Raw genomic sequence first — 18197 nt, 5'->3', positions numbered from 1 at the left:
TCCCTATTATTAAAATAAAATAACCCCAAAAAAGAGAAATGGTTTGAAATTCTGTCTGTAAAATCATGCTCGTTGAATCAGAATACTCATTTTCAGTGGTTCATATTCTGTACATAGAACCGGATGTCCTGGATTAATTTATGGGCTGCGTTTCCAAAAATTCTGGCACTTATTTCTTTCCAATTCTATATTTGAAACTGTAGGTATGTATGATTATAAATATGTACAAAGTAAAAAACAGTGAACCTGCTCCCGCCTCCCACATCACATCTTGGTTTTCTTAATCCGATTTTACCTCGCAGATCACTGGCTGTTAAGTGAAAGAGCGATAGGTCACTTTCCTTGGAACTAAAGATCAGGGCCGGACTTGGACCCAAAACTGGCCCTGGCAAAGTGGTAGGGGGTGCTGCCAAGCCCTTTCCAGGGCCGGTTTTCGGCCGATTTTGTTACAGGGACGATTTTGCAGCTGTGCTGCATAAGAGGCCCTGTAACAAAATCGGCCCCCAGGGGCCCAAAACCGGCCCCCACCCGTGCTGCGCACCGGGGGATTGCCCGGTGCCCGCTACGGCCAGTCCGGCCCTGCTAAAGATCCGCGGCTTCACTTGACCCATAGGGCTCAAAGAGCTTCAGCCCCCCCTCCGCTCCCCCCCCCCCCACCCCCCTCCACCGTATGTGTCAGCCCGGGCTGAGAAAGCTTCCCTACACGCAAGCTGCTGTGGGCTGGCTGGTCTGGCGTCTTTCTTATAGCAGCCGCACCCCAGTACTTCACAGGTCTTTACTTGTTAACAATGTTTTTTCACCCCTCCTTAGAGCCCCTGCATCTCCACTCTGCCTCTTGCTGGTTCACAGATCATAGAGTGAAAGAGCAATTATGCCACTGGTCATGGGGTGAAATGGCTGTGGTGCACAGATCATAGAGTGAAAGAGCTGTGATACCACTGATCTTGGGGTGAAACAGGTCTGATGCTTGGAATGAAAGAGTGGAGACATCACCGGTCATGGGATGATCCAGCCGTGGTGCACTTATTGTAAAAAGTGTTCTGACACCATCGATCATAGGTTGAAACAACTATAGTGCATGTAATGTAGAGGGAAAGAGCTGTGACATCCCAGGTTATGGGATGAAACAGCTGTTGAATGCAGAATTCACAGGGAAAGCTCTGGCGCCACTTTTCATGGGGTGAAACATCTCTGGTGCACAGACCAAGGAGTGAAAGACGTGACATCATTTGTAGTGAAGGGTAACTGCTATTGTGCTGAGTCATACAGTAAAAGTCTGACATCACTAGTCATGGAGTGCAACCTCTATGCTTTGTAGATCAAAAAATGAAAGAATGTGATCACTGGTTTTTGGGTGACACAACTATGTTCTAGGACCGTAAAGTAAAAGACTGTCATCGCTCGCTGTGGAGCGGGGGAGCTGCAATGCATGGGTCATGGAATGAAAGAGCTGTGGCATCACTAGCCGTGGCGTGAAACGGCTATGGTGGAGATATGGAGTGAAACATCGGACATCACTTGTGATGGTCACAGATCACTGCAGGAAAGAGCAATAACATTGTTCATCTTGGGGGGAATAGCTGACCTGTCACTGGTCATGCAACGATGCGCTGTGGTGCACAGATTGTGCATTGAAACAGCTGTGATGTCTCTGGTCATAGAGGTGCTGTGGTGCACTGGTGATGGATTGAAACCTCTGACATCACTGGCAAGGACAGTGAGAGTACTGGTCATGAAGTGCTCTCACTCCAATGTTACGATTGCTGCAGTCGTATAAAAGCATGGCTACCAATATAGAACTGGTCACCAGAGCAAACCTGACTTTCTTTTGTTCAGTTCAGACCTGATCCCTTTTTTCTATCACTTCTTATAACCACTCCACACCTCAATCAATTTGTCTTTTTTTACCTTACAGGCAGCAAAAGTACTGGACATACCAGTGATTGTGACAGAGCAATATCCTAAAGGCTTGGGACCCACTGTGCCAGAGCTCGGTGCAGACGGCTTGAAGAAGTACTCCAAGACCTGCTTCAGCATGCTGGTACCCGAAGTGGAAGAGGCGCTGGGTGCCATCCCTGATCTGCGCTCGGTCATCCTGTGCGGCATAGAGGCACAAGCCTGCATCATGGTATGTCAAGACCTTCAAGATTGTGTATGAAGACTACATATCTATTTAAATCTGGAGGAAGCGCCTTGAGTTACAAGTCCTTCATGTCTGCACATGATGCTGGATTGATTATTTTTGATAGACACTTCTAGCCTCTGATTCCTCACCTTTTGTATATTCCTCCTAAGTCAGACTAGACTGGAAACTTTTCAGCAAGTCCTCTGAGCACAGGTAGGGGATGCCGTGTATTTCCACACTGACACATTTTTGCTCTGGAAATGATGAGTGGAGACTATATAGGTGCAATTTCCACACAATGACGTCTGTTCCTTTCTTTTTGTGCCACCAGACGTGGATCCAGAGCTATCTCTCATCTCTTTGAGACAACAATTACCTCAAACGTTGACACAGTGGGCAAGGGAAATGCCACCTTACAAAAGAACAGGCTTTAAACCTTGTAGGACTGTTGCAAACATCTGTGTCAAACCCTCATCAGGTTTGCTTGTGGTGCCTTGAGTCAAGTCACGACTCTAGGCCTGCAGTGATTGCATGTCGATGAACCTAAAGACCTTACAAGGCTGCGAGGCGAAACTCTCCATCGCCAAGCACCAGAAGACTCCACAACAGGACTGCTCCAAGTCGAAAGTTGCCATCCTGTTCCCATTCCAAATCCCGAAGTTGCAGGAGTTGTTCCAGAGGTCGGTCTTAATTTCAGTCAAAGTCATAAGGTAAATCGCAGAATAATCACAAGAAATCTTAGCGGACTCTGCCCCTTCCAGCCATTTTCACTCTCTTGAGATGGCACAGGTGGTGCTATATTCTCTTTCCGCCCCGGTTGATCAACGTCTAAACCTATCCCCAATTTGTTCCGGCACAACCTGAGTTTCCGGGGCCATGTGCCACTCCATAACAGATTAAAAAGTTCCACAAGGCCAGCCAAGCTCTGTCTGTTTGGATGCTTGCTAACCCCCTTTGGTGTGCCTTTGGGCCCCATGGGCGAGAGGCTCTCCATTTGAAAAGCCACCGGTAGCTTTGCTCTAGGCAACCCACCAGTGGTATTCAGAGCCCACCACGGGGCTCCCTCATACACTAGTTCCAACTCCTCCTCGGACAGCAAGGTTCATGCCAGTTGGTGGAACTTTGCGGATGTTGAATCCATTAATGTCGTATGATTAAGAGGCCATTCTACTCTCTGACTCAAAGTTGGCGCTGGTTCAACCTCTATGAGGCTGCTCTTTGCCAGTGTTTTAGCACCGCTTCCTCTACCTGAACCTTCACAAGGGGAAACCCATACTGTGCATTCCCTGTTTGACACAGATATGGCCCACAATTACGATGTGGGTGAGGAGATTGGCCAGTCATGCCGAATTTTAGAAGGCTGTGCCTGGCGAATGTTTTGGCACCGCTTCCTCTACCTGAGCCTTCGCAAAGGAGAACACATACTCTGCACTCCCTGTTTGGAATGGATTTGAACAGTGATTAGGATGTGTGTAATGAGATTGGTCAGCCATACCAAGAAAATAATTGGTATGATGTGTTACAAGTGGCTAGTGGCCATGATACCTCCCCTAAGTTGGGATTCTTTTTAACCCCTGTTCCTGACTCTGAGGAGAGCCATGGTAATGCAAAGGGCAGCCAAAGTCCTTGACTTTCAGCTGCCCACCTTGTTTGTACAGGGTTTGTACAGAAGTCCTTCAGCAGAAGTCCTTCAGCTGAGCCCCTCTTACCTTTTAACATGGCCCTTACTAGTATCTGGTTTGGGGCATGGGCCAAACCTTGCTCTGGCCCCTAGGTCAACTGCCAGATTGCATGATGCCACGGCCCTGCCCCAGATGACCCTGCATTTTTATCTCAGCACCCCCAGCACCCCTGAAAGCTTGGTGGTGCAGGCTTCTGCAAGCAAGACTAACCCCAGGCATTAAACACATAAAATGTGATGGCACTCATGCAATAGTTTTGGGTAGCATCCCTAACCATCATTCTTTTGCTCACCATGTCACCTCAGTTTGGACCCATCCATATGCAAATCAGCTTTGACACTGCTCCTCCTGGGAACAGTCCAGCTCGAACTGCCAGGCCAGGTCTACACCAAACCGTAATCCAAGCAACCTGGAACTGGTATAGCTTTGCTGTAGTGGCACAGTAAGCACGGGACCCACGTCTGGGTGTACCATCCCATTTTGGGAGACCCCAAAGTATACAAAAAAGTAATGGGTGGATTGCTTGCACTTTAACTAACTACTGGTAGTCGTCTGAGGTAGCATCCCAACCCATCATTCTTTTTCTCATCATGCTTTTTTTTTATTTATTTTTTTATATTTTTATTATTGCAGGAAGCGACAAAAACCAAAAGTGATACATAAGTACAATTTCCAATGACCTTGAAAAACGTATATTTACAATAATTGTAGTATAGAAGGTAAGATAGTGAGGATTTAAAGATAAGAAAAGAAAAAGTAATAGAAATAATATATGAAGAAGCTAGTAGGGGGCATAGGGAGGAAAGATGAATTAATAAAGGAAAAAAGGAAATAATTCAGGAAAACAATTAATACAACTATTACTTAGCACACAAACAAGCCTTTAACAATCCCCGTTTCTTATACTTCAAAAAATAGTTTCCAGATCTTTTCCTTTCTAGCCAGAGATTTTGGTCCTCTATATTTGGCAAGTGTGAGTTCCATGGTTCTAATTTCGATAACCAATACTAACCACTCAGCTACGGTTGGAGTATCCTTAGAGATCCATGCTCTTGCTATAATTAATCTTGCGCAAGCTAACAAAATTGTTATAAGATCCTGGTTAGGACAATTGGTCTCATAAATGTCTAATAAGACCAACTGAGGAGATAATTCAGGTATCTTTATCTGACTAGCTTGGAGATAGTCTATTATTCCCTTCCAATAACTAGAAAATGCTGGACAAGAAAAGAGCATATGTTCTATGCCGACAGCATAAGTATTACACTTCGCACATTTCGTTTTGTCAGATGATTGGTTCCCTTGTGTCCATGAGGAAATTCTCTGTGGTGTATAATATAGCTCGGTGATAGTCCTATACAGTTGCATTCTTAGGTTAGAGGAGTGCACAACATCGCTTAAGTGCGTTAGGGCATTTCCGATCTGCCTTGAGTTTATGTCACAATTTAGACGGCGAGACCACTTAGTTGCAATTTTAGTAGTATTTTCACATTTGTCTTTAATTAGAACTTGGTATCCCAACTTTATGAGTGATTTGGTTTTATCAGAGTATATGCACTCTACAATATCAGACTGCATAACTGCCGTTATTTTCATTTTGTTAAAAAAGAAGTCTCTCAACTGACGATATTTAAAGTGCATATCATTCGTTAAACCATTTAATGTTTTCAAAGTTTCAAAATCTAGCATACCATTGCTTCCAAATATATCGCCTAATGTGGTAATATCACAACTAATCCAACGATTCCCTGTCCCATCCGAAAAGATATCCGGAAGACCCGGATTATTCCATAGCCTAAGTTCAGTATTATAAAATGAACTCTGACTAATGTGCATGATTTTATTCCAAATTTTTATGGCATGTTTAGCAGTCTTAAATTTAACCCGCTCGAAATAATTTGGATCATGTGTGCGAAGCAGGAATTGGTTAGAGTCAGCACCCAACAAATACTGATAAAAAAATAGAGAAGGCTCGTTTTTTAGTAAGCTCCTTATCCGAAAAAAAAAGGTAGCCAAAAAGTATAAATTAAAATCCGGGAAAACAAGTCCCCCTTTCGATATTGGCAATGTCAAAAATGTAATAGCCCTGCGTGCCTTTTTGTATCCCCAAATAAAGCTGCTACATATACCGTCTAGCCTTTTAAAAAAAAAGTTGATTCGGTTGTAATGGTATGGCTCTAAACAAATAAAGTAATTTAGGTAGTATTTTCATCTTAATCATATTAAGTCGGCCTAATAAACTAAGAGGGATTTTATGCCACTTTTTGAGAGTTGCAGTAGTTTCTTTTAAAAATGTCTCATAATTTGTTTCCAAAATTTTCCCTACTTTGGCCATTAATTTAATACCTAAATAGGTAGCTTCTCTACAAGTGTCGTAAATATGGATATCTGGAGTATAATTAGCTATAATTTGGGTTTTATTCACATTCAATTTATAACCCGATATTAAGCCATATTTTTGTGCTTCATTGATAATTTCTGGCATCGCCTTATTAATATCGGTTGTATAAATTGCTATATCGTCAGCAAACGCCGTTAATTTAAGAGCTATGCCCCCATGATTCACTGGAATAATATTAACTTGGTCGTTTAGCGCATTTAAAAAAGGTTCCAAAGAAAGAGCAAAAAGTAGTGGGGAAAGGGGGCAACCTTGCCTCGTACCTCTTGCTATTTTGAAGTTCGCTGAGTTTTTATCTCCATAGCTTATCAAAGCCAAAGGTTCATCATAGAGAGACATAACCCAATCCAGATAAGACCCGGAAAACCCCAATTTCTTTAATACTTCCCACAGATATTCCCACCCCACTCGGTCAAATGCCTTTTCCGCATCTAACATAATCATACCGGGCGGGGTGTGTGCAACCTCAGCTACATCGAAGGCTATTATTGATGTATTAATATGCGTGGTAGTATCCCTTCCAATTACAAAACCGTGCTGTTTAACAATAGATGGCATGGTAGGAGCTAGCCGATTTGCAAGAATCTTAGAAAAAATTTTAACATCAGAGTTAAGTAAAGAAATCGGTCGGTAGGACCCACATTCTTTTTCCGGTTTCCCTTTTTTCAAAAAAAATATAATTTTCGCTATTTTCCATGAAGAAGGGACTTGTTTGGAGACACTAATTGAGTTTATCACTTTCTCTAATAAGGGCAGTAGTTCTTGGGCGCAGAGTTTATAGAGTTCAACTGGTAGGCAGTCTTCTCCAACCGCCTTCCCTAAAGGTAGGTTATCTATGGCGCGTTTTATTTCATCTAATGTTATTTCTGAGTTGAGTTGTTGAAGTGTTTCTGTATTTAGTGCTTGAGATGAAGTTAAGTATTTATCTAGGTATTGTATTATATCTATTTTAGCTGGTACAGCCTCTGGTGTATAAAGTTGTTGGTAAAATTTAACAAACTGGCATAATATTTGATCCGTTCGGTCGTACGTATTTGAATCCATACCCACTATTTCTTTAATTTTTGTTTTAGCTTTCCTATCCGCGGTTTTAAAGGCCAGTAATTTCCCAATACGATCGCCACCTTCATATTGATCAAATTTATACTTTTGTAATTTGGAACTGTATCTTTCTCTCAAAGTTTTTATTAGTCCAGCTTGTAGTCTCGCCAGCTTTAGCCTAATCCCTTCAATATTGTTCTTTGCATGGCGTGTTGCCTCTGCCAGGCATATTTCCATATTCCGTATATTAGCAATTATTTGTTTATTATTATAGCGGCTCTCAGCATTTTGCCTAAGTATATATTGGTGGGCAAAACCTCTAATACTACACTTACATGTATCCCACACCACGTTTATGTTAGCCGAGTTGATATTGATTGAGATAAACTCCTGTATATGCTGTTTTAGTAGGGTAGTAAATCTTGTGTCTACTAATAAATGTCTCGGGAAGGTAAATTTGCGTGGTTCTTTTATTTGATCTTTAAGTGTGACTTCAAATAGCAAAGGATTGTGATCAGAGGTGACTTTAGGGCAAATGTCAATCAGACAATTGTCTATAATTTGCTCAGAAGCCCAAATCATATCGATTCTTGAGCAGGATCTGTGTGGTACAGAATAATAAGTGAAGCCTGCCTGCAAAGGGTTTTTTGATCGCCATACATCTCTGACATTGTTCAATCTGGCTAATTCTAAGATTGCTGTTCTAACTTTGTACATTCTTTTATGTTTGCTTTGCCCGGTAGAGTCTACTTTATAATCAATAGTACAATTAAAATCCCCTGCTATTATAATTTCTCCTTCCCATTCCAATAACTCTAAACTTAGCTCTTCGAAAACTCTTGGATCATCAATATTTGGTCCATATACTACACATAGTACTATTTTAACATTGTCACATTGTATCTGCGCAATTGCCCACCTACCCCGGGCATCTGAAGAAGTCTCAATTGTTTCTAGTCAAGCACCTCGTTGTTTTAAAATAGCTACCCCTCTAATAGTCTCATTTAGAGTAGAGCATACCACCAAATCATAACTCAATTGTGAAAGCAACTTGCGGTCTTGATATTTTACATGTGTCTCTGAAAGCAAGACTATATTCGGATTATACATTTTAATCTCTTCTTTTACTAAATTCCTTTTGTTTTTACTATTTAAACCGTCAACATTCCAAATTAGCATTCTTAGTTTAGACATATTGATATCATGATCTTCCAATACAAATTACTCCCCACTATCTTTACCCCTTTCGTATAAATTAAGTTTTCCTTACTAGACTTTAAAAAACGGTCGAATCCTGCAATCCATTTTTCCCCCACATTTGTTCCCCACCCCAGAGGGTCGAACCCTCCCCAGCAAGGACCCCAACCTAGCCCTCGCACCCACCCGTCCCTTAGGGGGGAGCACCCCTCTATCTTGAGCTGCCGCTGTAGAGGCAGCAGAGTGAAGACGCTAGCATGATAGTCCGCTCATGCCACCACTTAAGTTACTCCTTGTTAACTCATACCTCCAATCTAGAACCATTTGGGCCCATTTAAAAAAAAAAAAAAAGGAAAAGAAAAAGGGGGAACATTGATGTCATGTCATGTCTTGCAACAAAAAAAAGAATTAAATTCACAAAACTCAGAAAGACAGACAGACAGAAGACTAGATACTGTCATTAGCATATTACAGTTTTTTTTTTTTTCCCTTTATTTTTCCCCCCTTTTTCCCTCTTTCCTTCCCTTTCCTTTTTCTTTTCCCCCCCCCTCACATATATCTACTTATTCTTTTTCATTTTCACTCTGTTTATCTCTTTCATTTTCCCTAGAGAACTTTTCCAGAGCTTGTTCCGCGGCTTCAAGATCTGTAAAGAAAACCACATGGCCGTTTCGTATGACCTTAAGACGAGCAGGCTCTTGGAGATAGACCATGCATCCCAAATTCTTTAAAACATCTATCAACTTCCTAAGCTCCCAGCGTTTGTCCATAGTGCCCTTACTTAGATCCGATTTCACAAAAAAAGTTAGGTTGTCCACAGTCACGGGATTATTAGGCCTTGCTTTCAGTGATACAGCTTGCCGCAAAAGAAAGTTACCAAAATAAATCAAGAATGGTCGAGGAAATTTGCTGCTAGTACTTCTCTGTGTCAAAGGCAATCTGTGAACTCTCTGTAGCTGAGAATCCCAGTCCCAATCAGCAAGATCCGTGAAGGCTCTCTGGAGAAGTTTCACCATAAATGCCCTCGGGTCGGACCCCTCCATTCCTTCTGGTATGCCAAATAGTCTAAGGTTTTGCCTCCGAGCGCGATTTTCCAAATCCTCGACTTTAACTTCTAACTTAGAGACTCTTGATGTATTCTGTTTTACTGTCACTGAGGTCTTATTTACGTCTTCTTCCACTTCGACAATACGCTGTTTGATGTCTTCGATCTCCTTTGTCACGCCTCCCAGGCCTTGGCAAATTACGCTCATAGTTTCTTGGATCTTAGTATTGTCTTCTCTAAGTTGCAAATATTGCTGTTGAATCTCCGCTCTTTGCTCTAGGAGAGTCTGCATAATTGATTCCATAAATGTCTTTGTTGGATCTAGAAAATTAGTGGGATTAGGGAAATTAGAGGGGTTAGGGAGATTAGAGTAATCCTGTGAGACCATTTGTGGAGGTCTTGCTCCAGATAGCAATCCGGGATCGGTTGGCGTGTCTTGATTTTCGTTAATAGAGTCGTTTGACCTCTGCTCTGTATCATTTTCTTCAAGACTATTGCCTATATTTTCAGTAGAAGTTCCTGTTTGCAGTATCTGGGTTTTTTTCCGGTTTGATATTATAGATTCAGTACTCTCTTTCAATTGATCAGAGTCAAGAATAGTGAATTCAAGACCCTGGTCTTTCGGTTTATTCGCCTCTTTATTGTACGTAGCCGGAGTAGAAGGGGTATTGTAGATATGAGTAGGAGATGAAGTTATACTTATTGGGGAAACCCCAGTTGCCAACTCTGTATCGGTCAAAGCCGCATGTTGTGAAGTCTCTTGATTTATAAGTACGCCATCCAGATTAGAATCACCAGTGAAATCTACAGGGTTAGTTTTATTAGCCCCCTGAGCCCCCTGAGTGCTGGACCCCTCGTCGGGGCTGGCACCTGACAGTCTTAAGGCCATGTTCTTAACCCCTCCCTTAGCCTCCATCCATCTTCTCAGAGGACTATCATCAATTAGACGACTTTTTTTATTTCCAAAAGGTTCCTTGTTGACTGTCTTTAATAATACATTTTTTTGCTTGGTTTTAACTTTCATCTTAATTTTCCTTGAAGCAATTATCTTATTTGGTAGAGTTTTAAGTGCTTCATCAGCTCCCTCGTCGTCTGTCAGCTCCTCGTACTCTAAATTAGAGTCTTCATCAGCTGCAGCTGTAGATTCCTGCGTTAAACCAAATTCCTTCTCCCTTTTTTCATTTTGTTCCGTATTAGTGGTAGTAAACTCATCCACCCTTTTTTTTTGTTTTTTTTGATTGTGAGCCATACTTTGCATTTCCTCTGTTTCTTCTATACTTCGCGTAGTCAAATTGCCATCGCTGGGTGTAGTAGCTCTGCTCCCTAGCTGAGTTTCCAAAGCAATGTTTAACAAATCAGAGCATGAGTCAATGTTTGCGCCAGGCTCTTTGTCTAACCCCTGCATATCATAATTCTTAGTCTTAGTCTCAGTTTTATCGATTTTCTCTTTATGGATATCTGCCAATGTTAGGTTCTTGTCAGATAGAATGTTCTCTTCTTCATCCTTGTTGTCCTTATTGTTCGATTTCTTTTTAATTTTTGGACCAGTCAATGGCTCTAAACCCGGGTTGGGCTCTGTACAATCAATCCCCTTATTTGTAGGAGCATTTTTCCCCTCCCAGCGTGTTTTCTCCTCTATTAAAGCAGCCGGTTTAGTGCTTTTCACTCTCATTCCCCCACTATTAGCGATAATGCTAGTGTCTTGAACAAGTTGGGGCTCCTTGCTGCTGCCGGACACCCCCACTACCGTCACCCCAGCGACTGCTGCCGCCATTGTACTTGCGTTTGGTTGTCTTCCAGCCAGGGCGGTCTTCTTTTTCTCATCATGCTGCCTCGGTTTTTACTCAGCCATATGCAAATCAGCTGTGACCCTGCTCCTTGTGGGAACAGTTCAGCCCGAACTGCCCAGTCTGTTAACCCCCAGCAGCCCCTACCTAGCACACCCTTTTAGTGTTCCCTTAGCGGAGCACAGCCATCCAGTGGGATAAAGGCTCAAATCATACTTGCTGGTTTGGCAGGCCATAACATTGTACAGATGGCTTCCATAAATTGTTAGGCAAGGGTATGCCCTATCTTTAATTTTCTAGCTGCCACAGTTTGAGCCCCATCAGAAACGGAGGGCATCTGTCCATTTTGCGGCAAGAAGTGAAAGCCCTTTTGGTCAAAAGGGCTATCCAGAGGGTGCCCATGCCAGAAGTAAGACATGGTTGTTATTTCTGATACTTTCTAGTGCCCTAGATTTGTCCTTTTTTAGATCTGGACCCTCTCAATGTCTTTCTCCAAAAGAAAAAAAATGTTAATGTTCACACTTGCCCAGGTCTTATCTGCCCTTGACCCTGAGATCGTATGCTGGCATTGGACCTGCAGGATACCTATTTCCATATACCCATCCTGTAGGACCAATGGCCTTACCTGGGTTTCTTGGTGGGACAGGGGCATTTTTAGTTTGCTGTGCTCCCATTTGGTCTCACCATTGCCCCTAGGGTATTCATGAAAGTGATAGTGGTAGTAGCAGCACTCCTTTGGAGGTCAGGGTTGCCAGTCTTCCCCTCCCTCGATGACAGGCTGCTGAAGGCAGGTTCACCTCCAGTCTATGGTGAACCTCCTATCATCTTTGGGGTTCACTATCAACATGCCAAAGTTATGCTTTACTCCTCCTCAGATGCTCTCCTTCATTAGAACCATTTCGAGAATGATTCAACTCTGTGCTTTCCCCTCGGGAAAGAGAGTTCAGGACATTCAAGCTATGATACTGAACTTTCAACTTCGGTCCTAGATTTTAGTAAAGTCAGCTCTGATGGTTCTTTGATTATGGCCTCCTGCACCCTGCCGGTCAAGCACACTAGGTGGTACATGCAAACTCGGCAATTGAATCTGGAGTCTCATTGGGCCCAACATCAAGGAGGCACCTCTAACCGCGTTCAGATTTCGGAGGAATCTGCAAATGATCTACAATGGTGATTATTAGACCACAATTAGGTCATCGGCAGACCACTTTCTCCTTTCCCCACAGAGAGCTGAAATTGGTGACTGATTCATTACTTCTAGGTTGGGATAGTAATCTGGGAGAGGTGGAGATCAGAGGCCTCTGGTTTCCACAGAGTCCCAGCTCCATAGTACCCTCTGGCAGCTAAGGAACATCCAATTGGTGTTGAAAGCATTCCTTCCTTCCATCAAGGGGGACTGGTACAGGTGCACATGAACAACTCCACTATCATATGGCACTAGAACAAACAATGCAGGGTGGGGTCGCAGACTTTGTGCCTGGAGGCCCTGAGCCTCTAGAAATTGCTGGACCACCAAGGAATATTCGTGGTAGTGAATGACCTGGCAGAATCATTGAATGCCAAGGTGGACAAGCTCAGCAGTTGGCACCGTGCGGATCAAGAGCTGCAGTTGCACCTGTAGGTGGCACAAGGTCTCTTCCATGAATGGGGAGAACCTTGGCTCGATCTGTTTGTCACAGCCGAGAACATGCAATGTAAACTCTTGCTCAGAGATGCATTCAGTCTTGAGTTGAATTGAGACTCCTGTATGCCTGTCTGTCTCTACCACTCCTGCCCTGAGTCCTCAAGAAAATCAGGACCAACAGAGACCAAGTCATCCTAGTAGCCCCAGATTGGGCATGGAGACTATGGTATCCCAAACTCCTGGGACAAATTTGTGGTTTGGTGCAGTTCCAGAGCAGATAGGCCCCTCCATGCACAGTTATCTGACATTTTGTTTTTTGCTTTGTCCTTAGCTGGGCAATGCCTTGCTCTGGGCGCAGTTAAAGGGTACCTTTTGGCTAATTCGGCCTAATTGCGGTTGCCAGATTAGCCCTTATTGGTTAAGTCTCCAGTTTAATTAACTTTTTGAAAGGTTTATGGGGAAGAGGTGTAGCGCAGCGGCCAGGGTGCCTGACTCCGGACCACGGGGGTTCACGGTTCGATCGCTGGTGAAAGGCTAGCCCAGCACCATGTGACTCTGGGCAATAACTCGCTTAATCTTCCCAACGGCCCCCAGCGCCGGGACACCTCTCCAGCGGTAGCTGTGCATTTTACAAATGCTGGTATATTCCTCACCGACTCTCCCATCCTCCCCGTTCTGTGATCGGACTCGATTCATTAATAAGATCTCAAGACTAGGAATCTGCCCACGGGCCACACCAATTTGCTATTGGGTCTCTGCATCTGGGGGTGCAAACAGCCTTAAAAGCAACTAGCGTGAGCGCTCAGAATTTGCACCCTTATGGGCTCTGGACGTTATTCTGAGGCAAAACTGAGTTAGTGCAGAGTTGCATGCCACCATCCTCTGGCGAGTAGATGTGCTGCTGAAAAGTTTCCAGACCAGTCTGAGACCTGGGGAATATTCAAATGGTGAAAAATCTGCTGCTTGATAGAGTCTGTACCAGAAAGAGCATTATGGAAGGTAAGTAGCTTGTTCTGCACTCCATCAATTCCTCAGCAGGACTTTGAAGTAGTTTCTTAGAGAACCCAGGATGGCCTTTGAGCTGGTATATGCACTGGTTACTGTAACAATCAAACACCCACGTCTCTTTCGGTTTATACAGCCGGACCCAAGTTCTTAGGGCACCAAGAAGGCCTGAAGAGCCTCGCTGCACACTTCTCAAGTGTTCTTGTGTCCTCAGTGAAGATCTGAGTCTCTTAATTGGAGCAGACCCAGAGGAAGCAAAAAGTTATCTAATATTAAAACTGGTTGGTCGACACTTCAACCTGATGAGGCATATTTGGTTGTATTCAGGTGTCATTAGGGTCATGAATCAAAAGGAACTCCACTTTAAATCCTCCATAAAGACAACAAAATACCTCCATTGGTTGGTTGATAGTACTGGTCTCTTTCTTCTTGTAAAGCATTCGTGGGTGTTAGGGGTGAAAGGTAATTGCTTAAACTTCATGCGATTATGGGTGTGGCAGAAAGGCCAGACTGCCAATACTACATAACTCCATCTCAAAGAGCTGAATATTAGCAGAAATGTCTGCTACTTAAGATGAACGCTGTTTCATCCACATAGCGCCAAATGCTCAGCGCTTAGTGTGCAGTGATTGCAACGAAGAGGTAGCTTTCCATAAGGCAAAGGAGATCACACGCCTTGAACCTGCCCATACACAAGCATGGGCTGACCTTTGTTGGTGAGTACCCTTATACCTCACTGGCACTTTTATCCGCTCCCATCTTTTTTCCCATCATCCCGCATCCATTCAGCAGCTTTACAATATTACCACCACCCCCAGCCCGAAAATGCTGATTAAGCTCGGCGTCTAGTGTCTTCTGCTGCCATCACTCTCCTCTGCTTCCTTTTCAGAGCACTACTCTCAGCCTGCTGGAGAAAGGCCTGGATGTCCATGTCGTGGCAGATGCCTGCTCGTCCCGAAGGTAATAACCGAAACGAATGTGGCAGCCACCACCTCCCTAACCGGTCCTTCATCCTGTACCTGATGAACTGGATCCGTTCAGAATTTAGAGATTAAAAAGTGAATCAAGGTCTCTATTCTTTGTCAGCCAGGTGGACCGGCTCTTCGCCCTCTCCCGGGTAAAGCAGAGTGGCGCCTTCCTCACCACCAGCGAAGGGGCGATATTGCAGCTCGTCCAGGATGCTGCCCACCCTAGGTTCAAGGAGGTAAGGCTTGCCTGCATTTCACTTTTGAGATCCCGCTCTTATCATTCGCTCTACCTGTCTAGGATTTTGCCACCCTTTCTCTACATTCTTTCTGTTTTATATAAACAATGAGGTAGGTAAATTGTTTTATGGACTGCAAATGTGGAATCTACTAAATCCCCTTACGCCCGTCCCTCAATGGAATGCATGTTATTTTACTATTGACATCTGTCTAGACAAAATGATAGATTTCCATCTGCCCTGCATTAAGCGCCCTGTGTCCCTCGTAAACCATAATGGCGATCCAGGAAGCCTGGGTGGGTTTTCTTCCCGTGTGATGGGATGCACTGTGAGCTATTGGTTTGTCCTGAATGCAGGAAACATTCTAATTAATCACAGAGTAGCCAATCAAAGCAGCTGTAACTTCCCACAACCTTCACGCCCCTGGCAGGCAACAGGGCATTTTATTTAGGTCCCTGGGACCAATCCGCTAGTCTTAACAGTTAAGCCAATCTGGATGTTTGAAGTGCAGCCAAGCTCATTGGCCAAAAGACTGGGAGACCTTCAAGGATTCGGGGCATCCCATCTTCCACTGGGCCAGTGAAAGGTGTAGCCCATTGTGCAGCATGGAGGTTTGCCGCTGTCCCCACCCGTACATCATTGTAGGCATTGCTTCTCTCGCATATAAACACTATGCAGGTCTGGGTCAGTCAACCTGGCCTTCTGCTCACACTAATACTGCACTCTTGTCCCTGCCAATGTTTTATGTGACCTCAGTCCACTGTCTGTAAACCCAGCATCCTTGGTGCTGTGCTGCTGTTTTTCACTCCATATCCATGTCATATGACGTTCTTTCCCTCTTCTGCGCTTCTCCTGACCTATCCAAATTCAGCTCCTCTCTATCTGCTCTCTGTATCATCACTATCTAATGCATCTCTCAATCACCCCCTTCTCTGTCTTTGATTCCCTTCCCTCCCTCTTCTGTGTTAATTTTTACTTCTGTTCCAACGACACCATTCGCTTATCTCTTGACACTCTTCCCCTGTGTCCGTTGACCGCCAATCTGTACATTCTGCTCTGTCTCATCCTCTTTCTCTCCCACTGCACCTTCCTTGGCACAGCCTCTACTTACCTTCCTTTGCTCCCCCGCCTACCCCATGTCACCTCCCCGCTTCGTTTTTCTTTTCTTACTCTGTTTTGGGATGTCACCTCCTGCTTCCTTCTTTCTGCACCCTTACCCAATCTACCCATGGATGGGTACTCTCCCCACTGTACCATTTGCCAGGCGGATCTATTGGTCTGTGGGACACCTCGAAACAGACTGACACCTCCAGCTGCACCAGGCTTTTTGTTCAACATTATTTAACCTTCTCAGGCTGAATGGGGAGGAGATTAGGGGATGTGGCTAGCTGTGGTCCTTGGGACCTCAAAACCTACGCTAAAATCCCAGTCACGGCTGAAAATGATGTGATTATTGGAAAATCACTCAATTTTGTTTCTCTGAGTGTAAGTATGTGAAACGTATTTGCGTAATCCAAAGATGTAACTCCCGACTTAATGTACACGATCTTGTATCCTCTCCAATCTCCACTCATAGTGCACATCACCCCGTTGCTCCAAGCAAGGTTTGCGCCATGTAAATGTCACTACGCAATGATAAGTGCTTTTTGAAAAAAACTGTTCTTGGCCACCAGAGATCAGGTTTTAGCCCATGGCGATGAAGCCTGACTCTTGGTGCCATGCTGAGGTTCATCTCTGAGATCACTGTGCCAGCCCCTGATGGCCAGTCTATGGAGGCCCACCTGATCTCTGTTTACTGCTTCCTTTCAAGGTTCAGAAGATAATAAAGGAGCCAGCTCCCGACAGTGGACTTCTCGCCTTCTTCGCGGGCCAGAACCCCCTCTGCACTTAAACAAATCACCAGGGACAAGATGGATGAATAATTCAGCAAATGACCGTATGATCGGGGAAATCTGTGATGCGGACCGACTGTTTAATGAAAATGCTGATGCAATAATGGATGTATGGCTAATTTAATTTCATCAATATTTCAAGGAGAACTCTTCAGCTCTTTTCACGAAAACTAGCACAGGCTTTTCCTCTGCAACTACAAATTCTTAAAGAGTGCACACCAAAAACAGAGGTTCAAAAATATAATGTTTCACTATGGTGCAGACATACACATACACTTAATTTTAATAAAATATATTAAAAATGTGCACCTGTTCCCATAATTTTTCAACAAAATACTGCTTTTTATGCAATTACTCAGTAATGAGACTACTTTTTGGTTTCCATGTACTTCTAGCCAGCGACATCTTTTCATCATCTTCATGGCCACTCCTAAAGGGATCTTCAAGTTACTTTGTTTGCAGAAATGAAAGCTATTGCTTCCTGTTTCACCTTCCTTATTCCCATGATCAAGGGCCAAGCCATGTCCTTCTTTAAAATATATCGCCATTCTGTCAGAAAGATTGCCAGATATTACATTTGCTTGAATTTGCATATTCACAAATGTTCCGTGTGCGCCATAAATGTCTTCGGTACATTTGTTGCTCGTTAGTCCTGGTTAGGTGACAGGATGTCGCTTACATATATATTTTTTTAGAACGTCCAGTTTAATAAAGGAGTGCATATTTATTTGATATTAGCCTGTTGTGAGTTAGTGCAACGTGCAGCAGCAATACATGCATTCAATTTTCCCTCATATGACTATTCACCAACACTTGAATTTGCCCCTTTTCAGATTATGCCTAATTAATTTCCCTTAGCAACATGACCAATCTCCTGCATTTTTAAATACATCGCCCATGTAGTTAGTGTCTTAGATTCCTTCTGTTTATTAAATATATGAATAATGTTCTTTAACCTCATCAAAGTTGTAAACATTCTGGGTGAACTGGAAGTCATTTTTAAGTGTTAATTTGTGTGATATTGTTTTGGTTTAACTGGGTTTCTTCATTCTATCTGTACCCCCCGACCTTTTTTGCCATGCCTCTGTTCTCTCTTCTGTTTTTCTGTGCTTTGTGAATACTTCCACATCTGTTGTTGCCTCCCTTTTCTCTTTGACGTTAAACAATTTTACCATGTTCTCCATGCACCAATATCGG

At 43.6% G+C, this 18197-nt stretch overlaps 1 protein-coding gene across 2 annotated transcripts in view; it reads left to right on the top strand.

Moving 5' to 3' along the window:
- Window positions 1-17304, top strand: part of ISOC2 (isochorismatase domain containing 2) — a 210737-nt gene extending 193433 nt beyond the window's left edge. For both annotated transcript variants that reach the window (XM_078654925.1, XM_078654924.1), the window contains exons 3-6: window positions 1916-2128; window positions 14794-14864; window positions 14991-15108; window positions 16919-17304. In XM_078654925.1, the coding sequence (XP_078511051.1) occupies window positions 1916-2128; window positions 14794-14864; window positions 14991-15108; window positions 16919-16999 (483 nt within the window). In that variant the 3' untranslated portion in view covers window positions 17000-17304. The remainder of the gene's footprint in view (window positions 1-1915; window positions 2129-14793; window positions 14865-14990; window positions 15109-16918) is intronic.
- Window positions 17305-18197: the final 893 nt, after the last annotated feature.

The sequence above is a fragment of the Lissotriton helveticus genome, chromosome 7, assembly GCF_964261635.1.
Source record: "Lissotriton helveticus chromosome 7, aLisHel1.1, whole genome shotgun sequence".
Taxonomy (NCBI): Eukaryota; Metazoa; Chordata; class Amphibia; order Caudata; family Salamandridae; genus Lissotriton; species Lissotriton helveticus.
This window is presented reverse-complemented; position numbering and strand designations above follow the sequence as displayed.